The sequence below is a fragment of the Sceloporus undulatus genome, chromosome 2, assembly GCF_019175285.1.
Source record: "Sceloporus undulatus isolate JIND9_A2432 ecotype Alabama chromosome 2, SceUnd_v1.1, whole genome shotgun sequence".
NCBI classification, from domain to species: Eukaryota; Metazoa; Chordata; class Lepidosauria; order Squamata; family Phrynosomatidae; genus Sceloporus; species Sceloporus undulatus.
This window is the reverse complement of record NC_056523.1, coordinates 2,783,861-2,803,646: the sequence shown is the minus strand read 5'-3', so window position 1 is coordinate 2,803,646 and position 19,786 is coordinate 2,783,861. Positions and strand designations below refer to the sequence as shown.

Sequence of the window (19,786 nt, the reverse complement as noted above, 5' to 3'; positions counted from 1 at the left end):
AGGCAGAGGTAGGAGGGGGGGCTTTTGCCTGGAGTCCTGGAGAAGAGGAAGGATGGGAAAATTGAGAGGATGGGAAGAGAGCAAAGAGCAACTTCAAAATGGAAAGAGCCCAAGGAGGGAGATCCCCCCAAAAGAGACTGTGGGTCTGGAGGGTCTGTGGGGGGATGCCATAAGGGCCAAGCGGCTACAAAGGGCAGGGAAGGGAGTTTAAATGGAAGGGGTAGAAGGAGGAGGCAGAGAAGAGATGGGGAATGAGGTTTTTTTTGGGGGGGAGACCCCCTCCAGTCCTCCATATCCTTGGAAAAGAAGGGGGCAGAGCAGAGCCCTTGAGTTTTCTGGGGTAGAGAAGAGGGACGCTGCCATTCCCTCCTCCAAGGGTTCAAAGCACAGAAAGAGCCCAGTTTCCGGGAGAGGCAAGAAATGTTTGAGCTTTAGACAGAGGTGACAGAACAGCATCCTCTTCACATTTCTAGGAACGGGGGAGAGAGTTTCCACTACTAGGCCAAGGAGCAGAAAGACTCCAAAGGTAAGGGGGGAGTGCAGAGATACACTTCCCAATGTGCTTTGTAGAGAGGAGAAGGGATGGAGGATGTGCTCCCCCAGGAAAGGAAGCCCCCCTCCTTGAAAAGTAATTGCAAGAAATCCCGTCTTCCACTCCTCTTCTTCAGCTAGCAACTGTTCCCTCCCTCTCTTCCCCTAAATGCCCCCCTTTTCAGGATGGTGCAAAAGGGAGACTCTTGTTAGGGGAGAGGAGGCAGTCGAGCTTAGTGGGAAGAGCTGGGCTGCTTTTGAAGCATGAGATATGGTTGCTTGAGAAGGGGCAGGGATAATACACACATTCCCTTCTTTTTTTGGTTTCCTGAAGCAGAAAAGAGACTTCTAGACTGAACTTTCTAATTAACAGTTTGTAAGCCACTCTGTGAGCATTTCTGAAGAGTGGGTATACATACAATGTGGGGGAGAAAGGGCTTAAATCACAGCTTGAGATTTCCTATTACCATGTAATGAAAAAAGCAACAACGTGTGAATGAAAAAATTGATATTTCATTGTGAGACATGAAGAAGTTTTTTCTTTCCTCTTGCTGATTCCCTTCCCAGTCCTGCTTAGAGCAGAATCATAGAATCATAGTGTTGGAAGAGACCACAGGGGCAACCCAGTCCAACCCCCTCCATTAGATCCATTAGACATTTTAGACCCATTAGACATTTTAGTCATGCTTGATTTAAGTCTCCATTTTCAGGTTTGACTAAGCCAAGAGCTAAGTTTTACACACTTTCCTGGGAGTAAGGTCCCCTGCCGACCCAGGAACAATGCAGGAAGCATTTTTGATAGCCCTCTGCCCATTTTTCATGGTGTAAATCCAATGAAATCTGTTTGTCATGACTGCCTCTTTCATGCTGGCTTTTTCTAGACCTCCAGGACCTAGTTGATTTTACCTAAATCTACATATGTGTAATGCTATTAAATTCTTTTAAACATTCCTCACTTTCCTTGTTTTAATTTGCCCGGTTGTTTAATATTTTTGTTTGATTTTTGTTCTTTTTTACTTTTATATTGTTTAATTTGATATTAATGTACATAGCTATGAGATCCTATGAGTATAAATATTTTAATGAATAAATGAACAGGTATTGCGATCTTTTACAGTCGGCCCTCGCCTTACGCGAGGAACTGTTCCGGATCCCTCCGCGTAAGGTGAATTCCGCCTATGCTCAAGCCCCATTGGAAACAATGGGGTTCGTGCACGGCGGGGCACAGCAGGCGCGCACGCCCATTCAATTGAATGGGACGCACCACCCCGCGCGCGCCCCGTGGCTTGAGCGCATATGCTCAAGTCCGCGTAAAGCGCACCCGCGTATGACGCGGGCGCGCTGTATGTACACATTATTGAACAGAACCTCAGAGAATGATGTTAGTCTTTTTGATACCAAAATGTTCCTCTCAGTTTTCAGTGTGAGAGACAACACTCAGCTACTGTCTAGAAATTTAAAGGAAGGAGACTTTCAAAGCAACTGAAGGCCAGAAATCCAAATGTGTAGAAAGGGCCGCAGTCCTTCCATCATCTCCCAAAGGGTGAGGAGGAGCCCACTTCTCAGTCCAACCCAGACTCTTCTTTCTCTGTTGTACAGAGTTAGGAAACTAAAAAATGGCTTCTTTTACCCCTCTTTTCTCTTCCCCACAGGCAGCACAATGGCATCAGAGACCCCACCTGGATCTTCTCTTTTTTGGGGTGAAAGGGAAAGAGCTGTCATGGATCCCTCTGTTGCTCTTAGTTTGGATATTGCAAGAAAGTTTCAAGGGAACCAGGTAAGGAAGCTGACAAGCCTCCTATTTCTGTCATCAAGAAACCATCCATCCAAAAATACAAGAAAATAAAAGCAAATGTAGGCTGGACCCTCCTGGTCTCTTAGGCCTGTATAAGTTCTCCTATGGAAGCTGTGGGATGATTTGGTCCAGTGTGAAAGATCTCGTCCAGAGAGTTTTTGAATTATTCTTTCTTCAGTCTACCCATTGGAGCAGTAGGGTATGGAGCAGGAATACCTCTGTATGGGGGTAAATATGTTTGAAAGCAATTATTTGTGATTCAAGCTCTCTTGATTTCCCCCCTTTCTTTCAGACCCTGATCTCCTTTGAGGAGGTGGCTGTATATTTCAGCAAAGGGGAATGGGACCTCCTGGGTCCAGGCCAGAGGGCTCTCTACAAGGAAGTCATGTTGGAGAATTACAGGAATGTGACCTCTTCAGGTAAGGATCCTTTTTGCCTCTGCTAGATTGATGTCTGAAATGAACTGAATCTTCTTTGGGACATTTTCCATTGTACTTTAGAGATGCCATTGTAGAAATAGTTGACAAGGCAAATTGTGCCCTGTATGTGCATTCTACACCACACTGAACCAAACTTCAGTTCATCTGATGCCTTTTTCTAAATGCAGTGTTCCATTTTGTGGGGTGGTTGCCATATGTCAGAGTTCATCACTGGTAAGGGATGGAGCACGAGGCCTTGTTTTTAACTCCACTGTAGCCCAGTTATCTCTAAGAGGCATAGTTTGAGTTTGACTGTGGGAAAACAGGAATAAACCATAAAAAGCAACAAGAATTAATGAGGATAATGTAAATCAGTAAGACACAAATGAGCATAAAAAGGAGCATTTTTGGGAATGGATGGTTCTGCTCCAGCTTTGGCCCTGATTTGGGTATTCTAATAAAGACAAAGGGGGAATGTATTTCTGATTTCTTGAGGAGAGCATGTTCACATCTGGGATTTTTATTCTCTCCCCCACTTCCCCCTGGTAACACACTCCACATAGAGGCAGCCTGTGGCATTTTGCTGCCTAATGAAATTGCAGCCACTCCCATTCCAAATATAGAACCTGGGAAAGTGATCCTAGCAATGGGCATCATGCTAACTAAGGGTATGGAAGGCAAGCCACATGATACGCTCTCTTCTGTCCCCCAACATCTCCCTCTCCTCCCCATCACTCAGCATCTGCCTCCTGAGATGACTGCCTCACCTTTCCCCCTGACAGGTCACTTAACACCTTTCCTGTTTATTTGCAGGAGACAACTGTGTAAATACATCTGCTCCTGGTGTTTTTTTCAGTGGAGCAGAAGAAATCAAGGGTGGGTGTGGTATCCCTGATTTTTTTCCCAAAGTACTAAATACCTTCTCTCTGTTTTCTTTGGAAGATTATCCTAAGCCAGATCTCATCTCTTGTCTGGAAGAAGGGAGAGATCCCTTTGAGCAGGGCTCCATGGAATGGGAGCAAATGGAAGGTACCTGTCTAGATGTGTGGTCAAGATACTCCTTGTCTGGGAATTAAGGGGGCAGGGTGTGGGTAAGACCTGTGAAGGTTTCAGCTTTTGTTTAATGTTATGGAGTGTAAAATGGTAAAGGTAGTCCCTTGACATGAATGTCTAGTTGTAAACTGACTGTAGAGGGTGGTGCTTGACATATCTGTTACTAAGTCAAAGACCCAGTGTTGTCCAAGGACTCTGGTGGTCATGTGGCCAGTATGACTGCACCAAATGCTGTTCTCTTCCCACTGAAGTGGTACCTACTTATCTACTTGCATTTGCATGCTTTCTAGCTGCTAGGTTAGCAGAAGCTGTGACTATTGACAGGAGCTCACCTCATTATGAGCACTTGGGCCTCAAAATTGCCAGCCATTCAATCATCAGAATTGGCATCTTAACCACTAAGCTACCACATCCCTAATCCCATATGCCTGGCTCATAAATTGAAAGTGAATTACAGTTTTTTGTGGGTTTTTTGGGCTATGTGGCCATGTTCTAGAAGAGTTTCCACAAAAACTGTGGATGCCAGCCATGAAAGCCTTCGACTTCAGATTGTGAATTATTTTGGTGGATTGGTGAATTATTCTGGAGTATCTGGTGGTTTCTGCCCCAAGGCAAATGCAGAGATGTGAACATAGATTCCCATGCTGACTATAGTGCTTTTTGTTTGTTAGTTTCTCCCCACTATAGACTCTGCAGTGTATTTTTAAAGTGATTTATATTTATAATATTCCCTACAGATCCCAGAAGAGCAGGGTGAAGAGTTTAATTTGAGCTACTTTAGCCTTTGTGTTTGACCAGAAGTTTCTTTTTGCTGAGCAAAAAGGGAAAAGATTTTTATTTAGTTAGTTTCTATCCAACCTTTCTTCTGGTATCATGAGGATTCCCATGAGTAAATTGGATTTTCCCACTTCAGCCAATCTTCCCTAATTTTCCCTTTTGCTAAAAGTGTAAATTTACTTAAGTTCTCGTAACCTTATGGAGGTGGAAACTGCTGTTGTATCACAAGAGGAAAGCAGGCCAGACATCTATGGCAAGTGGAGCTAAGGGGGAAACTGACCAGAATTGAATTGATCTTATGGGCTGAGAGAGTAGCAGATATGAAAGGGAAGGTAACTTCAGTGAAGCATATTAAAAGTAATGAGAAGAATCTAGGAGATGAAAAATGTTATTGGGAGTAATGTCTGATTGGATCCTTGGTTTCTATACTTTGCTCCTAATTGAATCCTCTTCTTTTTGTCACACAGGTAATGAGTGGCGGAATGAAAATGCCAATGAGACAACTGTGGCATCATGGGAAATAACAGTGCCTGTAATGGAAAATGATCAGTTTGGATTTGAAAAGGGAATGAAAAGTCAAAGCAGAAACAATGGGAAGAAAAACTCCTCTACCTCCCAGGGGGCTGATCTTTCTGCACCCCTGACTTCACAGTCAATTCATTTCAAGTGTCTTGTCTGTGGGAAAATATGGCAAGGCAAGTCAAAATTAAACAGACACTTTAGAGTCCACACTGGGGAGAAACTATATAAATGCATGGAATGTGGAAAGAGCTTCAGGGATAGGGGATATCTAAATTTACATCAAAGAACCCACACAGGGGAGAAGCCGTATCAGTGCATCGAATGTGGGAAGAGCTTCAGTCAGAGTGCACATCTACGTGCACATGAAAAAACTCACACAGGGGAGAAACTATATAAATGCATAGAATGTGGAAAGAGCTTCTCTCATCGTCAAAATTTACATACACATCAAAGAACACACACAGGGGAAAAACCATATCATTGCAGGGAATGTGGAAAGAATTTCAGTGGCAGTGGAACATATAAGAAACATCAAAGAACCCACACAGGGGAAAAACCATATAAATGTATGGAATGTGGAAAGAGCTTTAGGGATAGGGAATATCTAAATTCACATCAAAGAACCCACACAGGGGAGAGGCCATATCAGTGTATAGAATGCGGAAAGAGCTTCAGTCAGAGCAGAAGCCTCCGTTCACATAAAAAAACTCACATGGGGGAGAAACCATATAAATGCATGGAATGTGGAAAGAATTTCCGTCACAGGGGATCATACAACAAACATCAAAGGACCCACACAGGGGAAAAACCATATAAATGTAATGAATGTGGAAAGAGCTTCAGTGATAGGGGATATCTAAATTTACATCAAAGAACCCACACAGGGGAGAAGCCGTATCAGTGTATGGAATGTGGGAAGAGCTTCAGTCAGAGTGCACATCTACGTTCACATCAAAAAACACACACGGGGGAGAAACTACATGAATGCATAGAATGTGGAAAGAGCTTCTCTCACCGTCAAAATTTACGTTCACATCAAAGAACTCACACAGGGGAGAAACCATATAAATGTATGGAATGTGGAAAGAATTTCAGTGGCAGTGGAACATATAAGAAACATAAAATAACCCACTCAGGGGAGAAACCATATAAATGCATGCAGTGTGGAAAGAGTTTCAGTCAGAGTGGACATCTACATAGACATAAAAAAACTCACATGGGGGAGAAAATATACAAGTTTGCGGAAACAACTTGGAATGTGGAAATAGCTTCGGCAATAATGGATTGTGTGCCCAGCATCAACCAAGCCGCAGAAATGCATTGCGTGTTGAAAGATGAATACTCCTGTTACATGAAATGATTTACACCACATGGAATGCTGTAATACATACAAAATGTGGAGAAAGTCTCATTTAGAAGATAAAATTTATTCATCATTAATGGACCTACGTTCAAAAGAAGCCAGATAGATATATAGAATGTTAATAGAAGTTTGACTGGGCTTCATTTCAGATTTACTGATTTAGCATAAGTTTTTATGCTAACTTGGATCTCTCATTGGAGTGCTGCCATTTTGGTTCTGGAGAAATAGAGAATTGAAAACGTCTGTAACTGCAGACGGTGTTATTTTTTTGAATCCTAAGCTGGTTTTATGAAGTGTTAAGGGTCCAGAGAAGATAGATGTATTAGTCTGTTTTAGCCTGGGGGAGAAAACAAAGAAATTCCATGGCAGTTTTGAAAGTAATTGGGGAAGAAGGAACTTTGTAGAAGCTTTGAGAGGCTCTATCCATATCTTCTCCCTGCTTCTTCAGACCTGGTTGCATCCAGTGCAGAGAAAGAACCCATGAGAGCTTCTTATAGAAACAGGGGGACCAGATGTCATAACTGAAAAGGAGGGCAAGGCACTATAAAATGTAGGATGTTCAAGAAAAGCTAAACACACTAATATAAATTCATTTTGTATGGTTTATTTATGGCCATATTATGTTTAATGCATTTGATGTATTCAACTGTATTTTTCTTATAAACATGGTTAAAATGTCTTGTTGGCTTGTAGTATACTAACAATTCTAAGCAAGACAAATGCTTGAAATTGTACTTTACTAGCAAGGAACCTTGACTGAACCTACATTTAAACTATTCCTCTCCTTTGTCCATTGTGCTGAAATTAAGGGCAATCAACCCTTCCAACATTTGCATTGTGTCCTCAAGCAACCCATTGCCTACAAGAAGACCTCCAGATCAAAATTTGGAAGGAGTTTGAGGAAGTCCTCACCCTGCCTTTAGTCTTCACAGTGTCTCAGTGAGGCAGAGAGTAGCTGGTCTAACATCAACTCAAAAGATTTTATGAACAACCCAAAGTTAGAAAGGCCCCCAAGAATCAGTGGACAAGTTACTTATCTGTGTCCTGGACTGTAGATGAATGGAAGTAGATCTCAAATCTGGAACGTTAACAAAATCTACCCAGGAAATGTCAGGGGGAATGGGTTGCAAATTTGGTCTAGGATTACCAGCACTTTTAAATGTCAATGTGCCTGACCATTTGTTGATTCAAATGTATGTATAAGGAAAGAAATGGCAATTAGTGAATGGAAACTAATTCCTCACTGGAAGACAGGAACACATTTTTTTCTTCTGTTGCTGCTCCCCTTTGCCAGTCCTGATTAGAGGACTAGTGACCCATTAGCAATTGGACTCCAAAGTGATGTAAGAACAATATGCATGTTATATTAAAACAAGCATTAGTAGTAGTAGTATTTATTTATATCCCACCTTCCGGCATAGGGACTCAAGAACTCAAACCTACTCAATGAACATTGGATCCTCACTTTTGCATTTATGTATGCATGTATTTATTTTATATGTCGCCTTTCTCTTGGAGTGGATCCTAAGGTGGCTGTACTCTCACCATGATCTTGATTACTAATTTGAAAGATGGGCATGGTTTGCATATCCTTGAGGCAGCCCACATTTGCAGTGTGCACTCTTGTGTAACTGATACCTCACTGGGTCTCCCTTTGACTGCCAGGTAATGGAAGCGGGGGGGGGGGGGGGGGCTCTGGTCTGCTCCTGTTGATGTAATACAAGATTATTACAAAAACCAACAAGCAAAGGCTTCCACAACATGGACACAGGAGTGCCTTTATGTATTCATGCCTGTCAAACAAACTGCTGTTGAAGGCACAATGCTGACTAGTGGGGGAGCTCATCCTCGTGTTTCCATTGCTTCTTGTGCTCCTTTGTTCTTGACCCTGATTTTTTTATTCCCATTATCTCAATATGCACAGATTTCTTTTACCTGAAGGCTAGCACCATCTAAATAAATAATAATAAATAAAATCTTTATTTATAGCCCGCCTTTCCATGGATCAAGGCGGGTTACAGTATACTAAAGTGTACAATTACACCACATAATACACTACACGATAAAAACAGCAATAAAATACATTAAAACTACAAATAACAACATCCAAGCTAGCACAAAATACAGCAGCAGTGAAGGGAGAGCAAAATTACATTGGGGATGCTAGGGGAAAGCCTGCTGGAAAAGGAAGGTTTTTAACCCCTTCCTGAATAGGTCGAGGGAGGTGGCTGAGCAGAGCTCGCCAGGAAGCAAGTTCCAGGGCTGTGGGGCCAAGATGGAGAAGGCCCTCTGTGATGTTGTTGAATATTTTGCATCTGGAACTCTCAATAGTTGCTTCCCGGCCGACCTGAGAGTGCAGGACGGATTATATGGAGAGAGGCGGTCCTCCAAGTACCCTGGGCCCAAGCCATTTAGGGCTTTATAGGTGATAACCAACACCTTGTATTGCGCTCGGAAGCGAATGGACAGCCAATGTAGATCTTTAAGGACAGGTGTTATGTGACTGGCCCTGGAGGATCCAGTGACCAGTCTCGCTGCCATGTTCTGAACCAATTGTAGCTTCCGAGTATGGTACAAGGGTTGCCCCATGTAGAGCACATTACAGAAGTCCAAGCGAGAGGTTACCAGAGCATGTACCACCGTTTCAAGGTCCCCTCGGCCCAGGTAAGGTCACAGCTGGCATATCAACCGAAGCTGATAACAGGTGCTCCTGACCGTCACATCCACCTGAGATGTAAGGTGGAGCGACGAGTCCAGGAGCACCCACAGACTGCGAACTAAGTCCTTCACGGGAAGCATGATCCCGTTCAGGACAGGTGGACAAACATCCATCCCCGGGCCCGGGGAACCTATCACGAGCACTTCCGTTTTCTCTGGATTCAGACTGAGTCTGTTTTCCCTCATCCAGCCCATTACCGACTCCAGACAGGCATTGAGCAGAGAGATGCCATCCCTGGTCACTGCATCAGTCGGAGACACAGAGAAACATATTTGGGTGTCATCAGCGTACTGATAACACTGCGCCCCATGTCTCCGGATTATCTCTCCCAGCGGTTTCATGTAAATGTTGAATAGCATGGGGGACAGAATGGCTCCTTGAGGGACACCAGATGTAAGGGCCCTCTTATTGGAGCGTCAGTCCCCCAGCTGCACCATCTGGAATCTACCCGAGAGGTAGGAACGGAACCACTGGAGCGCAGTGCCCCCGATACCTAACTCCCTCAGGCGTTCCAGAAGGATACCATGGTCAATGGTATCGAAAGCCGCTGAGATGTCTAAGAGCACTAACAGGGACACGCTACCCCTGTCCATGCCCAGATGGAGATCATCGACCAGGGCAACCAGGGCAGTCTCAACTCCATAGCCTGCCCGGAACCCGGTTTGAAATGGGTCCAGAAAATCAGTTTCATCCAAGACCGATTGAAGCTGGATTGCAACTGCCCTCTTGATCATCTTCCCCAAGAAAGGTAGTAGCGAAACAGGCTGATAATTATTATGCATCAGGGGGTCTAGGGAGGGCTTTTTTAGCAGCGGTTTTACTATGGCCAATTTTAAGCTGGATGGAAAACGCCCTTCCCTGAGTGATGCATTAATTATGCGGTGCAACATGGTGGTTACAACCGCTCCCCCTTGAGCTGCTAACCACGAGGGACAGGGATCAAGAGAGCAAGTTGTCTTCCTAACACTTTTAAGGATCTTGTCCACTTCCTCAGTACATACAGACTCAAAATGATCCAGCACAATTAAGTCCACGGAAGCTCTGGAGACCTCTACTCTGGTTCCTGAACATATACTGGCGTCGAGATCAGCCCTTATCCGAGAGGCTTTATCCACGAAGAAGTTGTTAAATTCGTCGCAGCATCTGTTACATGGCTGGGAATTATGTGCCCATTCATATATTGTTGGACTGTAACTCCCATTGAGCCCAAACCAACGCAGCCATTTGGAGGAAAGTTAGGCTTTAGAATCTGGGAAGCTGATGTATTCTCCTCCTTCTATGTATCACACTTTTACTCCATGGTTTCTGGTAACCATTACCCACTGTCATTTTTTTATTGTTATCCACCATTGCACCCAGAAGAACAATGATGTGAAAAATAAATTTGTGGTTACATCTGGATATTGTGATTTGGACTCAAATAACAGCTTGGCACTGTATGATCCTGGTAAATATTTATGCATATTGTCATCCTCCTTAAACTCTCTCCAAACTGGCACCCTTCTGATGCATTGGACCACAATGACCGGGGATATTGGGAAGTGCAGTCCATCACACATGGGGGTTGCCAGATTAGAGAAGAATGCCCTAGATTGAGGGAAGGGAGTCCCTGCATGTATATAGTATAGGGGAGAAAAGGTATAAAGGAAGGAAGAGGGGAAGATTTCCTCCATCCCCTTTGCCTGGATGGGGAAAGGGCAGCTCAGAGTGGAGCCTGCAAAACCGTTTTGAGACTTCCAAGGCCATTTCATCATTATTTTTTAAAAAGCTTTGCTCAAAAATTTCACCACCATCTTCTATGGGGCCATGTTTTGCATCGTACCAAATGTTTTGAGCTAGAAGAGGCCTTTCTTAAAAGCAGGAAAATAATTCTAGGTTTCTCCATTTTTTAAAAAAAGGATTCTCCTGGAACATAAAGCAGCCAGGAAGGGAAATGGAAATAGGGCCAAACTACCTTCAGGAAAATTAGATAAATTAAATGTTTAAAAAATCAGGTCTGGGGGGCAGCCCTCAAAGGCCCAATGAAGTCAGTTGACTCTCCCTCATCCTCACAGACTGCAGTTCTTACCACAAAGCTGGAAACAGACAGACAAGCAGTAGTCCCAAATGAGGCAGAATTACCCAACTATCTTTATGGCGGTGATGTCTGTGTCATTTTGAAGGAAAGCATTATTTTAAAATAGCCTTTTAAGATCATAGATGTGATTACAACAAGGACAGGAGCCGTGGCGACCCAGGATGGTAAATTTGGAAGCATTCAGGAACAATATTATCCTATCTGCAAAGTAAATCACTTTATTAACTGAAACTTTTGTTTCTTTCTTCAGCAAGCAATAATACTCATACTTAATAAATATCAAATTAGAACAACAGCAACAACAATAGAACATGTCTTCTAATATTTTATTTCCCTCTTCTTTAGCTTTTCAGGGTATTTACTTACAAAGTATACATAATTCTTTATTTCCAACAAGAGATTCATAGCAACATCAGTTTTTTTTTTCTCTTTGTGACCCATAACATCTGAGGAGTCTGAGTCAGTTCTTGCTGTCTTCAGGGAAACCTGAAATGTTGAATATATATGAACCTGAAAAATTGTCTGGGACTGGGAGAGAGGAGGGCAAGGATAATCTTGCAGATCACTCAATGGAGATCTCTGTCTGCCATTTCCAAAGTGAGACAAGTTGTCTTTGCTGTAATAGAATAATAGAGTTGGAAGAGACCCCAAGGGCCATATAGTCCAACCCCCTGCCATGCAGGAACTCTCAGTCAAAGTATACCTGACAGATGGCCATCCAGCCTCTGTTTAAAGATTTCCAAGGAAGGAGATTCCACCACTCTCCGAGGAAGGAGTATGTTACTGTCAAACAGCACTTACTGTCAGGACGTTCCTCCTAATGTTGAGCTGGAATCTCTTTTCCTGTAGCTTCCATCCATTGTTCCAGGTCCTGTTCTCTGGAGCAGCAGAAAACAAGTTTATTCCCTCATCATCATGACATCCCATCAAATATTTAAAGAACATTATCATATTGCTTCTTAACCTTCTCTTTGCCGGGCTAAACATCCCCAGCTCCCTAAGTCGTTCCTCATAGGGCATGATTTCCAGACCATTCCCGATTTTGGTCACCCTCCTTTGGACATGCTCCAGTTTCTCAACATCCTTTTGAATCATGGTGCCCAGAATTGGACACAGTATTCTAGTTGGGACCTGACCAAAGCAGAATAGACTAGAACTATTAATTCTCTTGATCTAAGACTATACTTCTATTGATGGGAGCCTAAAATCACATTGGTCTTTTTAGCTGCCACATCGCATTCTTGACTCATGCTCAACTTGTGGTCTACTTGGACTCCTAGATCCCTTTCACACGTAGAGGTCTCCTTAAGCCAAGTGTGCCCCATCCTATATCTATGTATTTCATTATTCCGCCCTAAATGCAGTATAGTGCGCCCACATTGTACGCGGGCGCGCTTTACAGGGCTTTCAGCACATGCTGAAAGCCATGCAGGGAGGAAGGGCGGTGCGTCCCATAGGGACCAGTGGTGCATGCACCTGCGGCGCACATGCACCACCACATGCACGAGCCCCATTCATTTAAATGAGGCTCGAACATACGTGGAATTTTCTTTACATTGGGGAGTCCAGAATGGATCCCCTACATAAACAAAGGGCGGACTGTATCTTACATCTCTCCGTGTTGAATCTCATTTTGTTAACTTTGGCCCAGCTTTCTAATCTATTCAGGTCATTTTGAATTTTGATCATGTTGTCTGGGGTATTAGCTCCTCCTAATTTGGTGTCATCTGCAAATTTGATAAGCATGCCCTCTATTTCTCTGTCCAAGTCATTGATAAAGATGTTGAATAGCACTGGGCCCAGGACAGAGCCCTGAGGCATCCCACTGGTCACTTCTCTCCAAGATGAAATGAGCCATTGTTGAGCACCCTTTGGGTTTGGCTGATCAACCAAATAAAAATTCATTTAACAGGTGAATTGTCTAGCCTACATTTTACTAGCTTGTTTGCAAGAATGTCAGGGGGATCCTTGTCAAAGTTATTACTAAAATCAAGATATGACCTTAGTAACACATCCATTGTGGAGAAAATGGATTTTAATTCTAAACAATAACCAGTGAACTCTTTTTTTCTTTACCCTAGTGTTATCTCTGCTATGCACTGTAATTATCTGGAGCATCTGGAACCTACAGCTAACCGAGAAAGCCAATATTATCACTCAAGTAGTCAGTTGGGGATAGAATCATAGAGTTGGAAGAGACCCCAAGGGCCACCCAGTCCAACCCCATTCTGCCATGCAGGAACTCTCACTCAAAGGATCCCCAACAGATGGCCATCCAGCCTCTTTTTAAAGACCTCCAAGGAAGGAGATTCCACCGCTCTCCGAGGAAGGAGTGTGTTCCACTGTCAAACAGCCCTTACTGCCAGGAAGTTCCTCCTAAAGTTGAGGAGTTGCAGTTGAGCAAGCACCCTCAACACCAGATGTCTTCCTTCACCGCTTCCCAGTTCATCATCCTGCACCCAGTGTCCAGCTCACACCAGCAACACCTAGTAAATCCAGCACCTCTTTTTTTTTTCCCCTACCTGGCAATGATGGTCATATGGAATAGCAGAAACTCCTCTTTAAACTCCCAGCAGACTCTGGGGCAGGTGAAGGGGAGAAAGAGAGAGCTGGTTATCTCTGGAAGAATAAGCCTCAGGGAAGAGAAATGTCTAATTTTTAAAAATGTAAGCTGCTCTTTTAGTCTTTTGGCTGAAGAGCGGGTTATAAATAAATAAATATCATAATTATATTATGTTTTCTTTAGCAGCATTCTTCCCAGATTCACTCTGTGAAAGAACCTTCTTCTTGCAAAGGAATTTTGTAGCACCTTTGAAACTGAGTGAAAGTAGTTGGCCCTCCATATCCACAGATTCAAATATCCAAAAATATATAAATTCCAAACAGCAAAGCTTGATTTTGCTGTTTTATATAATAGGTACTATTTTTGTGGGTTATTTTTGGCTATGTGGCCCTGTTCTAGAAGTTTATTCCTGACATTTCACCAGCACCTGTGGCTCGCATCTTCAGAGAATGCTGGCAAGGGAGTGGGGTATATACACTGTGTGACCCTTGGTTAAGAGATAGTGATTTAAATGTTACTCTGTGTGTTGGTCTGTTATTGCAACCTGGCCATAAAATGCTATTTGAAAATACTAAATTCTGGACTACATAAACAACTATCAGTCAGAACATGAGAGTTCCTTCATGGCAGGGGAATGGACTGGATGGCCCTTGCGGTCTCTTCCAACTCTATGATTCTATTAAATCAACCTAGACAACTTCAACAGGAAATAAGAAACCCTTAAAGTAAACAAAGTTTAGCTACCAGTCCTGAAAAACACCAAAATCAAGAGCCAACAAGTGCAAATGAAAACTACCCAGAGTCAGCAGGATTTCCTGACAGACAAGGGATCACTAATTAAATAGACATTCTGAGGCCTTGCCATTCAACAACAAACCAACACTCGCTTCCATGCCAGCATTCTTTGAAGATGGCAGCCACAGATGCTGGCAAAACGTCAGGAATAAACTCTTGCAGAACACAACCACATAGCCTGAAAAACCCACCAAAAATTATGGATGCCATCCGTAAAAGCCTTTGATTTCACATTGGACACTGTTTTACTATGCCACTGTGTATAAAGGGACTTGAGCATCCACAGATTTGGTAGCCATGGGGGGGGGGATGTTCAAGCTATGCAGGCAGTAGTGTTACCTGTGTAGAGAATTGCCAAAGGAGCAACTTTAATGTCCCTGTTGAGCAAGACTTGCACTCCTAGTAGACAACAAGTTGAAAATGAGTCTATAGCGTGATGGGGCAGCTAAAAAGGCCAATGCAATTCTAGGCTACATCAACAGACGTATAGTGTCTAGCTCAAAGGAAGTACTAGTGCCACTCTATTCTGCTTTGGTCAGGCCCTACCGGGAATACTGGATCCAGTTCTGGGCACCACAATTCAAAAAAGATGTTGACAAGCTGGAACATATTCAAAGGAGGGTGACTAAAATGGTGAAGAGTCTGGAAAGCATGCCAGATGAAAATCAGGATATGTTTAGCCTGGAGAAGAGAAAGTTAACAGGTGATATTACCCATGTTTAAATACAGCCGGCCTTCCCTATACGCGGGCTTGCCTTCTGCAGCTTTGAGCTTATGCGGAAGGCAAGCCGCAGCAGAATGGGGCACGTACCCACACCGCTGCGAGTATGCACTGCCGCAAGCACAATGGGGCTTGAGCATACACGCTTTTCCCCATTCACAGGGTGTCTGGAACTGATTCCCCATGTATGGGGGTGATGGACTGTATTTGAAGGAATGTCATATTGAGGATGGAGCAAAATTATTTTCTGCTTCAGAGACTAGAACACGGAACAATGGAAGCAAGCTCCAGGAAAAGAGATTCCAGCTCAACATTAGGAGGAACTTCCTGACAGTAAGGGATGTTCAACAGTGGAACAGACTCCCTTGGAGTGCAGTGAAGTCTCCTTCTGAGAGTTCCTGCATGGCAAGGGGTTGGACTAGATGGCCCTTGGGATCTCTTCCAACTCTAGGATTCCATTATCTTTCTTTCCTCAGGACCTAAATATGAGGTAGAAAGAACACTAGTACATACCATGAAAGTTTGTTCTGCTCTGCTGTGAAGGAGCCATCCGAATGGCTTTAAGTGCCTCCTACCATCTAAGAAGGCAGGGATCATATGACCACAACTTTTGATCAAGTAGTGAAGATCACTCTCTTCTCTTCATCTGGTTCAATTGATGGCTAAGCTAATAGTGGTAGTAGAAACCTTAGGGAGGCTCATATCCTTGAGATAGCTCAGAGGACAAGGATATCACAGAGTAAAGCTGGACTTAATGCACCCTTGTGTTTTAAGTAGTAAATGGTATCTTCCTTAACAATTCAGAGACAGGGTCCATCACTTTCTTTCCTCTCACAAGTTACCTATTATTGGTTTGTTTGTTTTTTAACTAAAAGCTGTGATTACCAAAAGCTGTGAAACCATGTTAGATTCTCATTTCAATATAATGTCTGTGGAAATTATTAATCATTGCTTCTGGCACTATAACCCAACCACCAGACTTATTGTTCTTTGAGGACACAGATTTTGGAAAACAGAAGCACAGTTAGGAACTTAGTTAGGGATATATTATTTTTTACATCTAAACATTCTCTCAATTCACTTAAATTTGGAGTTTTGGAGGCTGTTCACATTAAATTTAAGCAGGATAAGAATCTAATTCTATTCCAGATGGAATCTCTCTGGATTCATCATTTAAATAGTCAAACCCTTGCAGGACATAATGAAGAGATGCATTTGGAGAAGGGTTTTTTGTTTTTGTTTTCTGGTAAATCGTTCAATTGTTAATTAGCAGAATTAGCCTGCCACTCTGCTAAACTAACTCATTAAGAGCAACAGTTGTATATAAGTGAATTTAGGTCAGGACTTTACCAGGACTATGGAATGCTGAATGTAGCTTGACAGAAGGTACAAGTGGAAGCTATCTGGTAAATGCTAAGAATTATACAGTCAATTGACTTCAAGGTTGATTTACAGTATATTGCATTTGAACCTGCTGGCTCCCCTCCTCTAACCTGCAGCCCAGGTCTGGATGGGTGTATCTGGAGGTTATTAGGGAGAGGGAAAGGCAAAATGGGAAGGAGGTTGGTTTTAACCCCACTTCCTTTCCCTCCTTTCCCCCCATTATGTAAGGATCTCCCCCACCATGAGTGAACTCTGCAGGGAGAAGGGGAACCAGGAAGATCTTCAAAGCAAGGTAGTATTTGGCTGGGGGAGGACTTTGCATTAAAACAAATGATAGCACTTTCTCATAGAGAAACCAAACTTGCCCACAGAGAATCACTGGAGAACACGTGCCCATAGAGAAACATAGCAAATGTTTCCTATGTTTCCCTATGAGCAGGTAATCCCCAGTGTATCCCTGTGGGCAAGTAATCTTGAATGTTTCCAAATGGCCATGTATTCCCCACAATGTATCTCTATGGGCAGGTATTCCCCAATGTTTCCCCATGGGCAAGTATTGTCATTTGCTTTAGTATGTCCCAAGGTAACACTTCCATCCATCAGTGGCGTCACTAGGGGGTGCAGGAGGTGGCGACTGGACCAGGTGACACCTTGAGGGAGTGTGGCACCAATGCTCCTCCAAGACCTACCTTTTGGCAGAAAGGGGCTGCTTGACCTGCTTCCCTTTAAATGCTTTAAGAGATGGTAGGAGTGGGGTGAAGCTCAGTGGAAGGAGGAAGGAGAGGCCCACAGTTTTTTAAAATTAAAAAAATTAGAAAATGTTGAATTTTTATACTTTTTAAAATTTTCATCACATTTTAACCATATCTCCACGATGTATATCTAAATACATTTAGGTTGTGAACATGATATTATACTTTGAAGGTATAATTTTAATTTTGCTAGTTGTTTAGGTCATGACTATTAGCATTACACTCAGTGGCAATATAGGAATTGGGATTTATGAGTAACATTAGTGCAAAAAGCAGGATTCTGTATAGAGTGGTATGAGAAGAGGCCAATGGGGGGATGGGGGTGACACCAACCCTGGGGACACAACTGCCCTCCATTCCTCCTCCTTCCAGTCCCTCCTGCATCAGGCCTCTTGCTATCTTCTCCCCCCTCCCAATCCTCCTCCCTCCATCAGCCTCTTCTCTCTTTCTCCCCAGAAGGACACTCAAGATCTACTCTCTTTTTTCAGGAAGATGGTGGTTGGGGGTGTCTCCCCCCACCTTGGACCCGTCCCCATTTTTCCCTCTGGGAAGCAGCACTCTCTCCTCGTGAGAAAACTTCCTTCTCTCCCCCCCTTTTTTTTAAACCGTGGCATGCTGGGCTTCTGGCATCCCATGACAGCCCCCCCCCCAGCCTCAGGAAAGACCCCTCTCTGACCCAGAGTCAACTCCCCACAAGGATGTTATTATTCTCCTTGGAAAGTATGTGGCAGCCAGAGAGGTGTCTTGGGAAGGGAGAAGGGGGGGATTTTCTTGCCTCCCCCCCCCCCCCCCCCCCCCCGGGCCTGCGCGGGGGGGGGCCCCCCCCCCCCCCCCCCCCCCCCCCCCCCCCCCCCCAGAAGGCTCCCTAAAAGAGAAATCCTCCCAGCTGCCCCCCCCAGCCTCCTTGGGGTGCCTCCAGTCTCAGCCCCACAGCCTCAAGGGGGGCTTTGGAAAGACAGAGGAGAAGGGGGAGATTCCCTGCCTTGCCTTGCCTTTCCCAGCCCCACTGAAAAGGTTCATCAGGCCCCCATCATCTCACCCCAACCTTGCAAGGAATGTGGGCTCCCTCCATTCCTCGTTATTACCTCCCTCCTCCTCCCCTAAGTGCCCCCTCCCTTGCCAAGAGTCACCCCCCACCGGAAGTGAGGTCACAGAGGCGGCCATCTTCTAGTGGCACCACATGAACCTCTCTAGGACTCTGAACTCGCTGCTCCTGAGGGAAGGAGGGGAGGTGCTGCTTTTCTTCCTGCAGAACCTCTGAGGAGGGTCCCAGGTAATGAAGCCCCTTTGGAAAGAGACAGCTCCCCAGAAAGAAGGAAGGAAGGAAAGGGAGAAATGCACAAAGAGCTCCCCCTGGAACCCCTTTTTCCTTAATGTTGGTAGAATGTGGGTTGTGGGGGGAAGCTAGCCTGGGTTTTATTCCCCCCAAATGGGAAAGTGTTGTATAAACATGGGTTTAAACTGGCTTTTAAACTTTGATCCAAAGCAAAACACACACTTCAGCAAAACAGTCCAGGAAATGTGGAAGAGAGAAAGAGCCTTCCTCCCTTTCATGTATGGTGGAGGCAGAGAAACACTGGTAAACAAATACATGGGAGCATAAGGAAAATGCTGGGTATAGATTTAGAGTTTAAGCCAGGAATCCTGTTGCTGAAGGTGCTGGAAGAAAATATAAATGTAAAAATAAATGTAAAAATAGAAGAAATGGTGGAATGACCTGTCAATAGATATGTAGCATTAAGCAGGAGAAAATAACTAAGAATAGGAGATAAATGTTGTAAGAATTGATAATATGATTTATGTTGTATTATAAATATGAGATAAAGCTTCAGAAACAGGAAGAGTAAACAGCTCAGAAAATTTAATTTGAAAGAGGATATACAGAAACAAAGACGAGTTTATGAATCACTGAAGTCTTTTAGAAGTGTAAGATCTTAAGCTTTCTTGTTTGTTTGCTTTTTCTTGTTCATCAGACGTGTATATATGTTCCTTAGTCATTTTAAATAATTGTATGTCTGTTTTGTCTGAAAATTTAATAAACATTTATAATTAAAAGATAATAATCCAGTTTGTATAATGATGGAACTGGTAGAACTAGTGAAATTGGCCAGTCTAGTTCAGAGGGAGGGATATAGCAGTGGTTCCGGTCCTATCTCTCAGGCAGATTCCAGATGGTGGAGCTGGGGGACTGTCGCTCCGATAGGAGGGCCCTGACATCTGGGGTCCCTCAGGGAGCGATTTTGTCCCCTATGCTATTTAACATTTACATGAAGCCGCTGGGAGAGATCATCCGGAGACACGGGGCGCGGTGTTATC

The 19,786-nt window shown here is 43.7% G+C and overlaps 1 protein-coding gene across 1 annotated transcript in view; it reads left to right on the top strand.

The window, feature by feature from the left end:
* Positions 1 to 7,139, top strand: part of LOC121922952 (zinc finger protein 420-like) — a 38,873-nt gene extending 31,734 nt beyond the window's left edge. The window contains exon 7 of the mRNA XM_042452932.1: positions 5,271 to 7,139. Within this exon, the coding sequence (XP_042308866.1) occupies positions 5,271 to 6,457 (1,187 nt within the window). The 3' untranslated portion in view covers positions 6,458 to 7,139. The remainder of the gene's footprint in view (positions 1 to 5,270) is intronic.
* Positions 7,140 to 19,786: the final 12,647 nt, after the last annotated feature.